Below are 16,308 nucleotides of genomic sequence, written 5' to 3' on the forward strand. Positions count from 1 at the left end.
TCGCAGATAAAGGCTTGAGAAATTGTAATAATATCTGGGTGAAGTCTATCTGTATTGGTGAGTGTACCATCTCTCAGTTGTAATAACCAATTGTTATGATCTGGATCTGGACATCGCATATTTTGTACTAACTGTATCTTTTGAAAGCAATGTCAATTGTCTGCGTATTTTAAGGTGCACTGAACAATAGCTGAGCTAATGGCATGTGGAACAACAACTAAGCACCGTCTAAAATCTCCTCCTAATAAAAGTACCTTTCATCGAAAGGGAATATTATTATTCATCAACGTTTGTAGAAGTTTATGAATGGTGTTGAGTAAGTGACTGGATGCCATTGTACATTCATCAATAATTAACAGTTTTGCAAGACGGATGTCACGTGCAGTGCCACTGTTCATGTTCATAGTGGATACCGATTTGTAGGATCTAATGCAGTTCATAAAGTTTTTACTTTCAGGTACATCGTTAGTTAGAAGCTTCTGTAGATATTCAGGATATGAATGTAAAGGAGGCAGTCTAATGTGACCCTTTTGACAACAACGTGTAAATGTATTACTTGTATTGCCAGTTGTTTCTTCAGGGAAGTTAAGTGAATGACAATGATTGCAAATGACATTCATTAATCCGAATGAATTTTCCAGAATAGTGGACTCATTATTGAACGCGTTGTCAGCTAACTGGCGTAAGCGTTTAGCAGGTGTCTGTCGTTGATGTCCGTGACCTGTATGTTTTGCTTGTGCCGTTTGAGAGGCGCGTCGTTGTATGTCCAGTATTTGGGACGTGTTGTTTTGGAGCTGTAATCGATTTGCCTGTGCTGTGTGAGAAGCCCGTTGTAGTTTACGGCGTGCATTGTTTGTATTGAGCCTTGCCCGTTTTTGTATGTAGGTCAGCTGAGCTTTCTCTTTTTGGAGCCTTGCCTGCTTGTTTTCCGGCATTCCAGATGCGCGGTGTAGACGTCTGCGTTTATTTATTTTGTCCCTTCGCTGTCGTTTCTGTATGTCTGAGACGGGAGGTGTTTCGTTTTGAACCCGTGCCTGTATCGATGCAGCACTGTGAGACGCGCGCTGCATGCGTCTACGTTCATGTTGTACCCGTGATCGTGAATCCATGACTTGTTTGTTCTTCAGCGTTAGATATATGGATAAGTAATAAGGAGGATCGCACTCACTGTTAATATGGAGCCTTTTCTGCGGTTGAACGGTTAATAGTGCCTCATTGTAATGAGATCCACCTATGCTGCACAGTGTGAATTGTGTTTGGTCCCGTTATCCGAGCCGTATCGTTTTGTACCCGTGATCGTGAATTCATGACTTGTTTGTTCTTCAGCGTGAGAAATATGGATAAGTAATAAGGAGGATCGCACTCACTGTTAATATGGAGCCTTTTCTGCGGTTGAACGGTTAATAGTGCCATATTGTAATGAGATCCACCTATGCTGCATAGTGTGAACGTGTTGAGATGACGTATGTTTAATAGGGACGGTTCATTTAGAAATGGGGCTTTGTGTGTCATTTGTTATTTATGTTAGTGTGGTCGTGGGTCTGAATCGTCGTTTTTGTGTACGTTTCGTGTGCTATGTCCGTAGTCTGTCCCGTTTTGTGTCCAATGGGCTTTGTGTGGTGCTCGCGGCTTCTTTTTTTTTGTGTGGTAGGGGCTTGTTGAATCCTCCTCTTTGTGTGTGTCCCGTTTCGTGTGCAATGGGTTATGTGCACAGCCCCGGCGTCTGACTCCTTTTTTCTGTGGTCTGAATCCTTTTTTCTGTGCGCGACGCCTCATTTCTTATTTTAGGTTGCATTCCATTCAGTTCCCGTTGCTTGCGGGGGGGGGGGGGGGGTTATTGGGGAATGGGATTTGTGGGGCGCCTGCGCAGTACGTCTTTTGCGTCCACGGCCCATTGCCGGATGTCCCTGCGTCCATCCGGTTTATCATTCTCGGTTAGTAATGTGGATTGGTTTTTTGGTAAATTATACACATTATACAACCCTTTTTTATTATGAAAAGGTTAAGTAAGTGTTGCTGTGGGAGGTTCGGAATGCATATGGGTATTTCCATTATTTGTTATGGGAAAAACAGTCTTGACTTACGACCAGCCCTCGTGAACGAACTGAGTTCGTAAGTCAAGGGTCCACTGTACTTATTGAAGCAGGAATATCTCTTCTGTTCACCCAAATTATTTTCCTACTAAGCTACTGCGAAATATTTCACGTGACGTTTAACAGTCAGCAGATGGGCACTTCTAAAATTAGACTAAGACAAGTTCACAAAATTCTGTAGATGGCCAGAGCCTAAAAGACCCCAAACAATGTGTACTTGTGGGCGAAGCTTTGGGTTTCTGTAACCTCAACCTGGAAAAAGTTGGGATGGTATGGAAAATGCAAATAAGAACAGAAAGCAGTGAACTGTAAACAATAGCAAATGTTCTTTGCCTTAAAAACTTTATAACAGCCCATTATTTAATCGCAAGTACTGCAATAGATTTATATTGACATTTGCAACCTATTCCAAAGAAAGTTGGGCCAACAGGGAATTTATCACTTCATAACATTGCCTTTCCTTCTCACAACACTTAACAAACATTTAGGTACTGAAGACACTGATTTATTAAGTGTGTTGGGGGTATTTTTGCACCACTCTTCTTGCAAACATGCCTTAAGGTCTGAGTTATTGCAGTTTGCGTTTTAAAATGCGCTACATCTTCTCAACTGGGGGCAAGTCGAGATGGCAGGCGGACCAGTCAAGAACTTGCATCCTCTTACTTTGCAGTTTTGCCATTTTAATGCATGGAGAATGTGGTTTTGCATTTTATTGCTGAAAGATGCGCGGGCATCCATGGAAGAGACGTCACCCTGAGAGCAGCGTGTACTGCTCCAAAACCTGTGTGTACTTTTCAGCTTTAATGGTGCCTGACACAACCCCATACCATCACAGGCGCTGGCTTCTAGACATATACTCTAACTGGTAACAGTCTGGATGGTCTTTTTGCTCTTTGGTCCAGAGGATACGACATGCTTTTCTTCCAAATACTCATTTGTCTGACCATAAGACAGGTTTCCATTGTGTGACGGTCCAACCCAGATACCTCCAAGCCCAGAGAACTTGTGACTTACTGTAACTTATGGGTTTATTTTTGCACAGTACCGCTGTACATGGTGGCACCTGAGGCTGCAGCTACGTGTTGTGCTACTTGATAAAGGTTTGCTAAAGCACTCCTGCGCACACATCACTTACTAATGAATGATGGGTTTTGTTGCAGTGCCCTCCGAGGGATCTGCAATCTCAGTTAGTTTAGTTACCTTATACTGTTGTGATGGATTATTAGTCAAAGTTAATTTTGACATCACTGCTTTCCACTTGTAATTTCATTTTCAACACCATCCCGACTGCCAAAAGACGTGGGGTTTTGTAATCATAGCACTACAGAGGCACAGCATGCATTTTATTTTTTTACTTGTCATCAAATGTCCCTTGTTTAAGCTAAAAGAAACACTAACCTGAAATGATGCACTCAAAAGTCACCAATAATAACTAAAATGGAAATGGCCAAAGCTTCACACAACTCAAATGAAAATAAATTAATCACCTGTGAAAATACAGCAGAAATAAAAATGAATTTTAAAATGACAAACTAAAATAAATCTTTGTCATCACTAGTATTTCCAGCAAGACTAACCGAATATCTTGAACTTGTCTTTAGGTCGGAAACTCAGGGGGGAGTCTCTTGTCATATTCTGCGTCACAAATTGGACTCAGAGGCCCCCAGTAAGCATCAGCTTTCAGAGGAACTGGCCAGAATCGCGGCCTAGCGAGCTAAACAGCCAGAGACCTGTCCACAGTGGACAGCCATACATCACCTTCCTGAGCCAGCTCAAGGATGACACTGGCTTGTACGGCTGTGAACTCCTCTACGCGGAGGCTGTCAGAGATCAGGCAGAAGCAAGAGACGTCTTCTTCATTGTGAGCGGTAAGCTGGGGGAAGAGCTTGAAGATGTGTTTGGTTAAGCTAAAGGTTCACAAAGGTGGCAACATTTGATCCTCCAGCACCATTTGGGCTCTCAAGAAGATGACTTTGGGGTAACGTTTTTGCACCGAGTCTTAAAGTGCTACGAAAGAATAATTCTCTGTGCAGTTGACTGAGGGGACTGGTTTGGGGGCTTGTTAGATGTTGGTCGCAGCAGTTACACATCACTCAGCGTAATGCTTCTCGTTCTTTACCTCTCTGTGCACAGGGCAGTCACGGTGGGAAGCATGTGCGTCATATTCTACCCTGCTGTTCACCATTTGTGGAGCTGTGGTCTTTCTTGTCATCTTGGCTGGCATTCTTCTATTCTCCTGGCATGTAAGTAATAAGGGAATCTCACAGTGACGAACACAGTCTGAAAGTGTTGCTTCAACAATAGCACTCAATGTATTGAAGCCCTTGGACTCTGAAGCGACTTGACTTCCTGACAAACGTGTAAGTGTGCCACGGAGTACATTGTCACATCACTTCAACAACATGTCTTCTTATTACAGATCCAACACTGCCATAGGCCTCCACCATCGGAAACCATGCCAATTTATGAAGAAATGTCTACAGTGGCAACTCGCAAAACAAACCACCAGGAGCTACCCCCAGAGATTGACCACTATGCTGAGAAAACAAAAGTGTATGCAAACATTATGACTTAAAAGAGGGTGAACAACTGGCTAGCAGTCTGCTTATTTTTACCATGTGGACTGGTCTACTACCAGCTTGATGCTGCATGTCACCAATTTTACATAGAACAGCAGCACAACGTTACATGCTGAAATGCCCTTTCAAAAACACAGTCATGATTTGGCTTTTCTTATTCACTGGTACTTACCTCCTTCTTGTTGACAACAGGCAGGCAACATCCAATGAGCGCTCCCTGGGCATTAGAAGCAGTCGAGTACAGCATGATAGGGGACAGATTCTCTGTGACCTGAGACGCCTTGTCCAGAATAAGAAAGTCAATAAATTAAAACAATGAGAAACAGACAAATAACACAAGTTTCGTGTCTTTATAAAACATGGATTCTGTGTCTCTAACTTCTTTCATATCTAATTTTCTTGGCCACACCATGAAGAAACGTTATCGACAAGTCTCAAATTGCCATGCATTTCACATCAGTGCTAAGTCTGATCCTACTGTACACAATATGCATGTTTACTGAACATAGTTGGGTGGCCAGATATAAGAAAACCGAGCCACAGTCTCGTAAACAGGAGGTAGCACTAGCACATGGTGCACCTGCCAATCCAACTGGTAGCTAACACTAGCAGGATGGCTTACGGAGACCAGTTTCCTGTACTTGAAAAAGTACTTCAGTACTAATAATAAGAAGCATCTGGTGATGAAGAGATGATGTCTCCTTTTCAACTCTTGATTGAATTTGAAAAGCCAGGCTAGCAAGCTCTGTTCATTTCCAGCTACCACTTCAACAACCTGCACTCATAACAATCCTCAAATCTTTTACAATCTTAACCAGCCTCCTCTGTGTCAATTCCAGTTAACTCTGAGTGAACTCTTCAATCTGTCAAAACACAGTTTACTCGGCAATAACCATTTAAACTCTCTCTCGTTAAACTGTCCTGTTCCTTCTCTTTTAATCTGTTTACTACGCTAGTTTCTTTTGCCTCAGTGTGCCTTCAAATCTGGTCACCTCTGCACATACTAAATGAGAATTTCCCATTGGGATTAATAAAGTATCTATCTAAAGCAGTGCCTGGCACTTTAACACCAATAAAGACTGAGCCTTCTCAGTTTAACATTATAAGTTTTAATTGTCTCAGTAGACTGATCCTCTCACTAAATGTCTCTCAATCGAGTTTACATTGTACTGGTCTTTCTTGCTGGCTTTCTCTCAATACCAATTCAATTGGGCTGCATATCCACTCACACTCCAATTTATACCATTACCTTTGACACTGGAAAAGATGACCATGACATATGTGGGTGCAACCTGATTATCCCCAAATGTTCTGGCAGCTCCTCAGCCTGCAGAAGGGAAAAATGAATCTTTTCCATTTGATTTTATTTACCACAATAGTTCCAAGGATCACCAGAGGTCTCTGCCTCTCACTTGTACAGCAACAAACCGACCAACAAAAAAGTTCCCTACAGCAAACTGCAGTTTATTAGAAGTTTTAAAAGAAGCTTGGCAGCTCATGAGAACCGATTTTCGGTGCATTTCTTTAACAATCACATCATAGAAGGGACAAGAAAACATTAAAATTTCTCAACATGTTTTCTTTCTCAAATTTCATAGTACAGACAATTGAAAATTTTGAAAGAAAAGGCAGAAGAGAAGAGGAGCCTCTCTTTTTTGTAGACTAGAAGCAGGACAGCACAGCAACATGGAGGAAGAGGAACAGGAAGAAAGAAAAAAAAAATGAAAAGAACAAAAAGAAGAGAGCCATCAGAAGCAAAGCCGCCGGCACATGGACGATGCATAGTTCAGCTGAGCTTGTGATGTGTGGACAAACGGCTTTGATTTTTCATTCATCCACAATGCAAGCTTTGCATCCCCCTCCCCAAAACACAGGAAGAAACAAACAAAGAAAAAAGAAAGAAAGAAAGAGAAAGAAAGAAACAGTAAATGCACAATATTCCTGATCTATGCAGGCAGGGACCTCTTTAAGAAAATACAACAGCTGAGAACATACGACAAGGGTATGTTAGTTTCCTGTCTTTTAAAACAATGGAAAAAAGCATCGATCATTTAGTTTAAAATGTAAAGCATTTTAATATATATAGATTTATATATATATTTATAAAGCACTCCTCATTTGTGTAAGTTCATATCAAGTCCATTTTTTGGTAAATATGTAACTGCTACGGATTTAGAAACAAAGGTATATTCTTCCTTTAAAATCCATAACCTTCAGTGCTTGCAGTTGGGTTTTATTATTTTTCTTCTTTTTCATAAAAATGTCTATTAAAATGGTGTGAATTAGACACTCAGGAACACTGGCCTTCCTGAGATATAATCCACCGCTTGTGTGCAAGATAGAGAGCAAGATAAATCGCTAATTTTTTTTTTTTTTTTTTTTTTTTTTTTTGAAATAAAGAAAAATGACGTAACATTAAAAACGTACAGGCTTGAGTCCGGAAATAATAATTAAAAAAAAAAAAACAAACAAAAAAAAAAAAACACACACAACACTGTTCAATCCCAGAGTTCTTATAGTAGCATTATCTTCATTCTTAAAACAAGGTCATTTCATTTTTAATGGAAGAGTCTTTGTCCTTTTTGTTTAACTTGAAATTCAAAAATTAAAAACGTCTGTAAACTATTGGTGGCCCTCCAAAAAAAAGCCACAACAAAAAAAAGAAAAAGAAAAAAAAACAAAACACACAAAACCTTAAGATAGCAGACACATTAGGCACCTTCTGCAGTGACTTGTATTTTCAACCTTCGTTTCCTGTCAGGAAGTTGTGGCCAAAATTCTTTAGCTTTGTTTTTTTTTTTGTTTTTGTTTTTTTTTTTTAAGTGAAACAGAAAATAAAATGGTGCAATACTCTTCATAATCCACGTTTGGATCTTTCCACAATAAAAGCCACTATAAGGTAGATAAAATGTTACTGGTTCATTAACACACCATCAATGTTCCATCAAAGTCCTTGAGTAAACATTAACACAGGAACCACCAAAGTGCCCCTTGGAGGTGCAGGTGGCTCACATCATCTGAATGATGAGCTGAGTGGACGCCAGACACTCAGCGCAAGTGCTTGAAGCCAAAAATAGCAAAAGTTAAGAGCAATATCATCTAAAGAGCAAGAGAGAAAACACACTAAGAAAAAATAAAAACAAGCTGCGTGCCTACTGCACGCCAACCTCACACAAATGCACGCACACACTCACGCAAACACTGTAGGTCTTTGAACAGGCAGCCGTCTCCATTGTTTACACACACATACATACACACACACACACACACATACACACTCACGTTTGTGCAATGTTCATGTACAACTGATTTCATTTTATGCCTTTAAAATTTTCCCTCCAATTCTGAACCGGTCTGTCAGAAGCTCAGAAGTGTTTAACCACGACAAATTAACTACAAAAAGTGTTCACATTACATTATTGGCGCTTCTTTCAAATTCAAGTATTTCTATTTTGTTTTGTTTTGATATGTTTGCTTTTAAAGGAAATGACTGGGATCAGAGAGCTAGATGATAATAAGAACACACGGAACCCAGGCCCTTCTTCCCTTACGTGCCTCTCAAGCCTGGTGCAAATCCAGGTAGGAGCAAGTGCACCGGGCAGGCTAGTGTGACTTACAGGGTGGGTCCCCAATAAAGTGACACCGATGCTGTTTGAGACTGAGTTGATTAGGTGCCAACTACAAAGTCTGGGCTCCATTACTGCAAAGTTGGCGTTTACTATAAAAAACATCACTGCAGACGCAATACTGGCTACCAGGGAAAAGTGACAAGATGAGTGAAGAACTCCCACTCATGGAGTCCCAAAAGACAACTCTTTTAAGAGAGGGGGACTGCTAGACAAACTCCATGCATACAGTGCAACTACATGTGCCCTCATTGCCTCTCCTGCTGGCTTCCTGGCTGCACATTTTAGGTCCTCTGTAACACAAAATTAAGGTGACAGATGAACTGAAAAGGAAGCTAGCATACTAAGCCTCCCAAGATGAGCTCTTATAGTCAGCAAATCTGGCTCTTTATTTGATATCCTGATCTACATTCTCATCATCAAAACTGGCTCACCACCCTCCAACTCACCTAAACAGAGCTATGGGCAGTCACTCCTTGCATAGAAACAGAGAGTCTGTCACTGCTTTTTTTTCCTGGAAGTGTTTCAATTGCCAAATCTAACATTAACTAAAGCAGCAATGGATGTTTTCTACTTGTCTAAGGTTCTTTCAACAATTGTGATTTTTACGATCCAAACCCACACACCTAATCTGCCCCAGACTGGACTCATCCAACAGGCCTGACTACAATGGTACAAGAGCTCAGCGTTAGAAGGGCAAAAAATAAAAAAGAAAAAAAAGAAAAAAGTCTTCTGCCCTCAGAGAAGCAAAACATTCCCAAGATAAACATTTGATTTCATGTGCTGTGGAAACCAAACCTCACAGAGGGAATCTTTATCAGTATGCTTGACCTTGCACTTCCCCAGTAAAGGAAAACTGGACACAGTGTAGAGATGCAGCATTGCTTCCTGGGAGCTTGCTATGACTAATGTCCAAAGACAGTGATCCAAAGGAATCTTTTGCTCATGAAGGGAACAGTAGGGACTAGTCCAACACAGGAGAACAACCACCAGTGCCCACCATCTAGCCAGCAGGTGTGAATTGGAGGCCATCGGCACTCACAGGCACACAGCACCTCACCTTTTTTGAATGATACTCATTTAGCTTATTATAATTGCCCTAAGATAACACTCCTCTATACCTAAATCACACGGATTTTTCTGCCTGTGTAGAGCAGACAGCATCACTTAACAACATGCTGGCTCAGAAAGTGTGACTGTGCAATTTAACCAATAAATGTCATTATGGTGGAACAGAAAGAAGAGGCCCTGGTCTGGACAGCAGTTAAGGCTATTATTAGTGCTGAAGTAGTAGTTGAACTGTTCCTACTGGGTAATGCTGAGAAGGAGGCAGAGCCTATCCACTTGGCTCATACATCCGTTTCAAATGGCAGCTTGTTTCATCAGTTCTCCTGAAAATATGATTCACACATAAAAGTCATACAAAAAAAGGTCACTGTATCCTTCCTTGTTATTTCCTCCCCTTCAACTTCCAATCCATGAGAGGTGAGCAGCCTGCAAGTTAATCAGGGAGACTCTTCATATCGGTGATTATCACTAATTTTTACTACTTCTACATGGACTCTCCGCTCAGCAGGTCTCCTGGAAGAAGCGTGTTGATTTGAGTGGGACTCCCAATGACTCTGGTGTCTTCCCCACCGGGGGGTCCCCAGAGGCTGGAGTACTGAGGGACTCCTCCCCAGAGCAGTTCACTGCTGGCCTTGCTACTTCCCAGTGCCGCGCTGTTCCAGTGAGCTATACCATGTGAAGCCCCTGCTGTCCCCAGTCGTGCCTGATTGGTGGTCACATTGGCCTGCCAGTTTGTAGTGGGGGTCAGGGATTGACCTTGTGCAAAGAAGCGGTTCACGTCTTCCTCTCCAGCAAATTCAGCAAGAATGGTAGTGTTACCCAGCACACACCTGGTCAAAGTTCAAAAATAAGGAATTACCGGAGAAACTGAAATGTTAATTAGATTAAGATAAACATATACACCTATCAGCCACAACTTTAAAACCACTTGGCTAATGATGTGTAGATTCCCCTAATGCTGCCAAAACAGCTCCGTCCCGTCGAGGCACGGACTCCACAAGACCTCTGAAGGTGTCCTGTGGGATCTGACATCAAGAAGTTAGCAGCAGATCCTTTAAGTCCTGTTGAGTTGTGAGATGGGGCTTCCATGGATTGTACTTATTTTCTAGCACATCCCACAGATGCTTGATTGGATTGAGATCTGGGGACTTTGGAGGCCAAGTCAATACCTTGTTGCTCAAATCATTCCTGAACAAAATTTTACAGTGTTGCATTATCCAGCTGAAAAAGGCCACTGACACCAAGGACTACAACTGCCATGAAGGGCTGTATATGGAAACAAGCTTGTGTGTGTGTCAAAGTAACATCCTCATGAATGCCAGGACCCAAGGTTGTCCCAACAGAATATTGCCCAGAGCAAACCGCCTCCACCAACTTGCCCTCCTTGCCATTGTGCATTCTTCTGCCATCCCTTCCACAGGTATATGACACACAAGCACCTGGCCGTACACATGCCATACCAGGCCATGGTCTAGTTCTGATGCTCACATCCCTCTGTAGGCACTTTTGGCAGTGGACAGGCGTCAGCATGTTCTGAAATGTTTCTCATGGCCAGCATTGTTTTTCAGCAAACTGAGGTACAGTAGCTCTTCTGTGGGATCAGACCAGATGGGCTAGCCTTTGCTCCCCATGTGCATCAATGAGCTCTGGGCATTCATGAACCGGACGCTGGTTCACCAGTTGTCCTTCCTTGGACCACTTTAGGTAGGTAGTAACTACTACATACTGGGAACACCCCACAAGACATGCAATTTTGTAGATGCTCTGACAGAGTTGGCCGAGCATCACAATTAGGCCCTTTTCCTGCTTCCCACACATCATCTGCCAAATATATATCCTAACCCTCTAACAAGTGCCATTACAATGAGATAGTCACTTCACCTGTCAGTGGCTTTAATGTTGTGGCTAATCGGTGTATCCTTCACCACATTCACCCTGTACCATCTCCAAATGTAATGTTTATCTTACAGTTATTACCAAACCACTACAAGTAAATTAAACATCCAAACATTCTGCTTTCTAGTTAGTTAAGATCCCATGAATACACTATATCATTGGTACAGCATTTTTTCCAATCAGAATTAAACTTTGAGTTGTAATAATCTAATGTTTATCACAAGATTAATCCTGATTTAGATCCTGCCTGTTCAAACATCAGTTACATACAATTACATACTGATCACCTTCACAGAATAAACCATTACCCATCAAGCTGTAGTAGATACATACATGTGTAAAGACTTTTGGGCCTTGGCAGCCTCCTCCTTGGAACTATAGCGCACTACGGCATTGCCTTGAGTCAGGTTGAGATGGAATGTAATCAGCGGCCCATGTTGCATACACAAAGTTCTAAGGGTTGAGCCATCAATCTAAATTAATAACATAATGGAACATCTTTAGAAGAAACACAAACAAAAGAAATCTGGAAACAAACCAAACAGACATAAAGGAGAAATCTTGATGGCATACTAATCCCATCTCAAGATATTGATAATTGTTAATCATGAACTCATGCTCTTGTAATGTAATGCAATATTAAGAAAAGCTATACACCTTAGTATGTAACAGCTACAAATTAAAAATCATTAGTTCTATGAAAAGTGCCTCAGGGACAAATATTTCCAAAGATGATAAACTCTGTGTCACTCATACCATACTGCTACTGGCTTGTCACATACAAATGTTCTTCCATGAAACTCTGACCAAAGAGATGTTAAACAGCTTACCTGAGGTGTTAGGTTCCTCAGAACCAACCAGCTGCTTGCTCTTCCTGAACTGTCTGTACTCCATGTGGTTGCTGTAAAAGATAAAAGGGTTCAGAAAGTGGGCCCCAGTGCAAGGTATATGTTTCTCAAAGATACTGTTCTTCTTGTACAGGGTAGATTACATTTTTTTTGTTTTTTTCTTTTAATTAGGTAGAGTGTTGTATAGTGTAAGGTAATGATTATACTAGCCCAATATGGATAACTAAAAGAAGAAGTCATTACTAGAGGAGTAGGAGCTGTTCCATCCAGGTGCCAGTCCCAATGAGTTGCCCCCCCATGTGGACGATGGCTTTGCATTGGTAAGTCCAGGTGGAGGCCGTGTTGGAGCAGTAGTGTTACGGGGGCCTTGTGGCACTTTCCATAGCTCGTGGGATAAAGAGGCCTGGGAGTGAGAAATGGAACCAGGAGACCAGGTAGACTTCATGTCTGAAAGTTTACCTGTCAGAAAGGAACGGGCACAACAGGAAACAAATGGTAAAGTCAGACGATTGCAAAAAATAAAGGCCACTTATTTTAATTTTCTTTACGTTCTATTCTTCTCAGAAAGACAGCAAAGACTGATGAACTGAACGACTACCGTACAAAAAATTATTTAAAAAAAAGACATAAAAATGCTGTGATGAAGTAAAAGAAAACTAAGTCATCATCTTGATATAAACAGACACGTAGCAAACAAGGAAGTGAAGTATAATGGTAAAGGAGCAATATTTGTCCAAAAGTGAAATACTGCATGCTGTTGGGTAAAAAGACAAAATAAAGCTTTCACACATTGTGCAACTATCAAGAAAATTAAAACCAAGTCACAAGACTCTGTCCTATTATCACATTTCTGGTCTTTCGGGATGTGCAGCACATAATAAAAAGAGTGTTAATACTACTGATTTGGAGATAGTTTGTTAGCACAAGTTTAAAATATCACCCATGACATGTATAAATGTTAGAAAATGTTTGAAAATATCAGCCATGAATATGTTGAACAAATCTACCAGGCTAAGAAACTGGAATCAAAAGTATGAGGGCCCTTTTTTGGTTGCCAACTGACCTGCATTCCTGTCCCTTAACAGATAACGATTAACATCCTGGATGTTGGTATTGATGGTAGGACCACTGGGAACACTTCCTGGGGTTACATTAGGGTCAGTTTCAGGGTCAATATTTTGCAGTCCTTTCCAAGGAACTCCAGGACAAAACTCTATAAGACAAATAGAGCAACATGCTGAATACCCAGAGGTTGTATCAAAGGGTCAATGATTTAGGAAGAAACATCAAAATGTACTTGGACACTGTTTTCAGTAGTTTGTAAGTGTAGACTCCATAAGAGGTTTCTCACACATTTAACATAACTTTATGCTACACTACCAACCTGGAGGCCAGTTGACATTTGTGCCATTAGATATTTTCTCATTGGCAGATTTAGCTTGTGTCCAGCTGTCTGGGGCCACTAGTGGACTTGCTGTAGACTCACTGTTTGTAATAAGATTGTAAGGACTGTAGGAGTCATCAATGGGGGGCTTCCCTGAGGCACCCACACTAGGACCAACAGGGATGGCACCTGAAAAGAGGCATGTACAGAATAAAGAAGTAATATTGATCACAATCAAGACAGATTAGTAGTCTATTAAAATTCTAACAAACATTCAAGTTGTAACATGTGCAAAACATTGAACAAAAAGCATGCATGCAATGCATTTTCAGTTTATGATTTCAGACATTTTCTAGATGCAATAGGCTTTCTAGCAACTTAAAAAACAAAACCACCAGTAACTTGATTGTGAAGTCACATTTTCTTTCCACTGTGCCTAATTGTGGAAGATGACTAAGTTGGAGAGTGGTTCCCTATTAATATTGAGAATGCTATCTTCATTAAGTTTTGCAATGCTTGCTTTCTCTGTACAGGTATAATTAATTTAATACTCCTTGGGAAAACAAGAAACAGCACTTCAAAAATGTTCGCATGACAAACAGTTTAGTTTATAGAGGTTACTCCACTTGTTACAGATATAATCAGAGAGTTGTCATACATAACCCAACCCAAACACCCCGTTTTAAGTTTAAGTTAAAAGACTTCAGTTTAATTAAACTGTTCCTCCTATGATAAAAGTCAAAAATTGATGAGTTGGACAGAAATTAATTCACAAATGGGAGGGGAGTTTATGCACTTTCAAGATTAAAGATGTTCAGTTGGAGATCCCTTGAGGTATTCAGATACTACTGTACAGTACCTTTAGCACTAACCAAGGAATCAGCATGACAAATAAAAAAAGAGCACTTATTGGCTCATTTCTAAGTTTCAGAGATCAGCAATTTATGGTCCTAGTCTGACAGAGTAATATTAAAAGGGCAAAAAATTGTATGAAACCAATACAGACGGGCAACATTCATTTCACAGATCTTTAACTGCAGCCATCACATTTATTAACTGACAAAAGAGGCTGCCAAGAACAGGGGTACCACCACAATTATAGAGGGTGGAGTTAAGACTACTGCTGGAAATAACCCTACTGCTTAAAAAAGTTAAGGAGCAAATCTGCCCCAAAGATTACACATTTTAGTGAAAATTTTATATGCATGACTGTCACTATCGCACTAAAACTAGGATGTTTAGGCACACTACTCTTTAATAACGTCCTCATTTCACAAAGATATTCCTTGTTTGTGGCTGGTATAGTTGCAGTGACAGAGTAAGCATACATGTAGCATTCAATCAATGCTACCAACTAAGCTGACATCACACATATACATTTAGTTTCAATCAGGTTATTAGCATTGATGTTTAAACATAGGCAGTGTGGAGTCACTGAACAAATTCTTGTCATAACTAAAGATATTGCTTTACAGTTGGATAAATGTATTAAATCATTTGTAGATAGATAGATAGATAGATAGATAGATAGATAGATAGATAGATAGATAGATAGATAGATAGATAGATAGATAGATAGATAGATAGATAGATAGATAGATAGATAGATAGATAGATAGATAGATAGATAGATAGATAGATAGATAGATAGATAGATAGATAGATACTTTATTAATCCCAATGGGAAATTCACACCTACATGTGGTGGTGTTAAATTACATCCACCCAGTTTAGGCTCACAGGGAGCTCTCCAGGTTTTGCATGTAAATGAATGATCTGAAATGTTTTTATAACAGATTTTCTTTACTTAATTTAAATATCCATCCATCCATTTACCAACCCGCTGAATCCGAACACAGGGTCACGGGGGTCTGCTGGAGCCAATCTCAGCCAACACAGGGCACAAGGCAGGGAACCAATCCCGGGCAGGGTGCCAACCCACCGCAGTAATTTAAATATGCTTATAGAAATGCACTATAGACACAGATCAATTTAATCTATGTTCCATGTTATTACTATTAACAACACAGTTCAACAAGAACTCATGAATGTTTGCCAATCTTGTCTAAATATGCTTTGTGAACTTGGAAAAGTGAAAGCACCTCAGAGTCTTATTCCTTAATAAAGGCAGTGATGATTATACGGCTGACCGAAATAGATGCAGTGGCACAAGTTTTAAAAACATTTTACTGTCAGTTTTACAGATTATCTTCAGCACCACCTATGGTCAGGATACTGGGTTAATGGCCACAAGAATGAGACTGTGAATATAACATCAGATGAAATGAGGTGCTTGTGTGGGGCATTTTGGGTTCACTTTCATATTACCAAGCTCCTTACCCTGTCAATGAGAGGATCTCAGAGCAGTACAGCCGCTTCCTCAGTTTGAGAGGAGCCTTTTCAAGTGGTTTGAGCATGTAGTTTGAATGCTCCTTTCTGTAGGTGTACAAACTACAGTACTCTAGGCGACGACCTAGTGGGAGATTGAGGGCATGATGGAGGAATTCTCTTTCTCCCCAGTGACATCCCCAAAGTATGTTTGGAGGAGGTTTCTGAGGACTGGGATGTCAATCCAGCCCAGGTCAGTGTGTTTCTACTATGACCCCCCCCCCCCCCCCCCCACTAGGAAATCTGTAACAAAAAGGTTTATGATGATGATAGAATAATAAAATACTGATGTTTTTTGTAATACGAGAACATGTGAAAACCTGCTAATGGGAAAAAAAAAAAATAATGCCAGTTAACGTGGATGGTTCATGTGGCACATCATGTACATCCTATTTGGGGAAACTTGGCAGAGATATAGGGATACAG

At 40.7% G+C, this 16,308-nt stretch overlaps 1 protein-coding gene across 2 annotated transcripts in view; it reads right to left on the reverse strand.

Annotated features, from left to right (window-relative positions):
- Positions 1-6,115: 6,115 nt before the first annotated feature.
- The window catches only part of tnrc6c1 (trinucleotide repeat containing adaptor 6C1), an 87,344-nt gene continuing 77,151 nt past the window's right edge, over positions 6,116-16,308 (reverse strand). For both annotated transcript variants that reach the window (XM_028819068.2, XM_028819069.2), the window contains exons 17-22: positions 13,495-13,683; positions 13,174-13,323; positions 12,354-12,569; positions 12,093-12,163; positions 11,596-11,735; positions 6,116-10,196 (exon numbers count right to left, since the gene is read on the reverse strand). In XM_028819068.2, the coding sequence (XP_028674901.2) occupies positions 9,851-10,196; positions 11,596-11,735; positions 12,093-12,163; positions 12,354-12,569; positions 13,174-13,323; positions 13,495-13,683 (1,112 nt within the window). In that variant the 3' untranslated portion in view covers positions 6,116-9,850. The remainder of the gene's footprint in view (positions 10,197-11,595; positions 11,736-12,092; positions 12,164-12,353; positions 12,570-13,173; positions 13,324-13,494; positions 13,684-16,308) is intronic.

This window comes from Erpetoichthys calabaricus, chromosome 14 (genome assembly GCF_900747795.2).
Source record: "Erpetoichthys calabaricus chromosome 14, fErpCal1.3, whole genome shotgun sequence".
NCBI classification, from domain to species: Eukaryota; Metazoa; Chordata; class Cladistia; order Polypteriformes; family Polypteridae; genus Erpetoichthys; species Erpetoichthys calabaricus.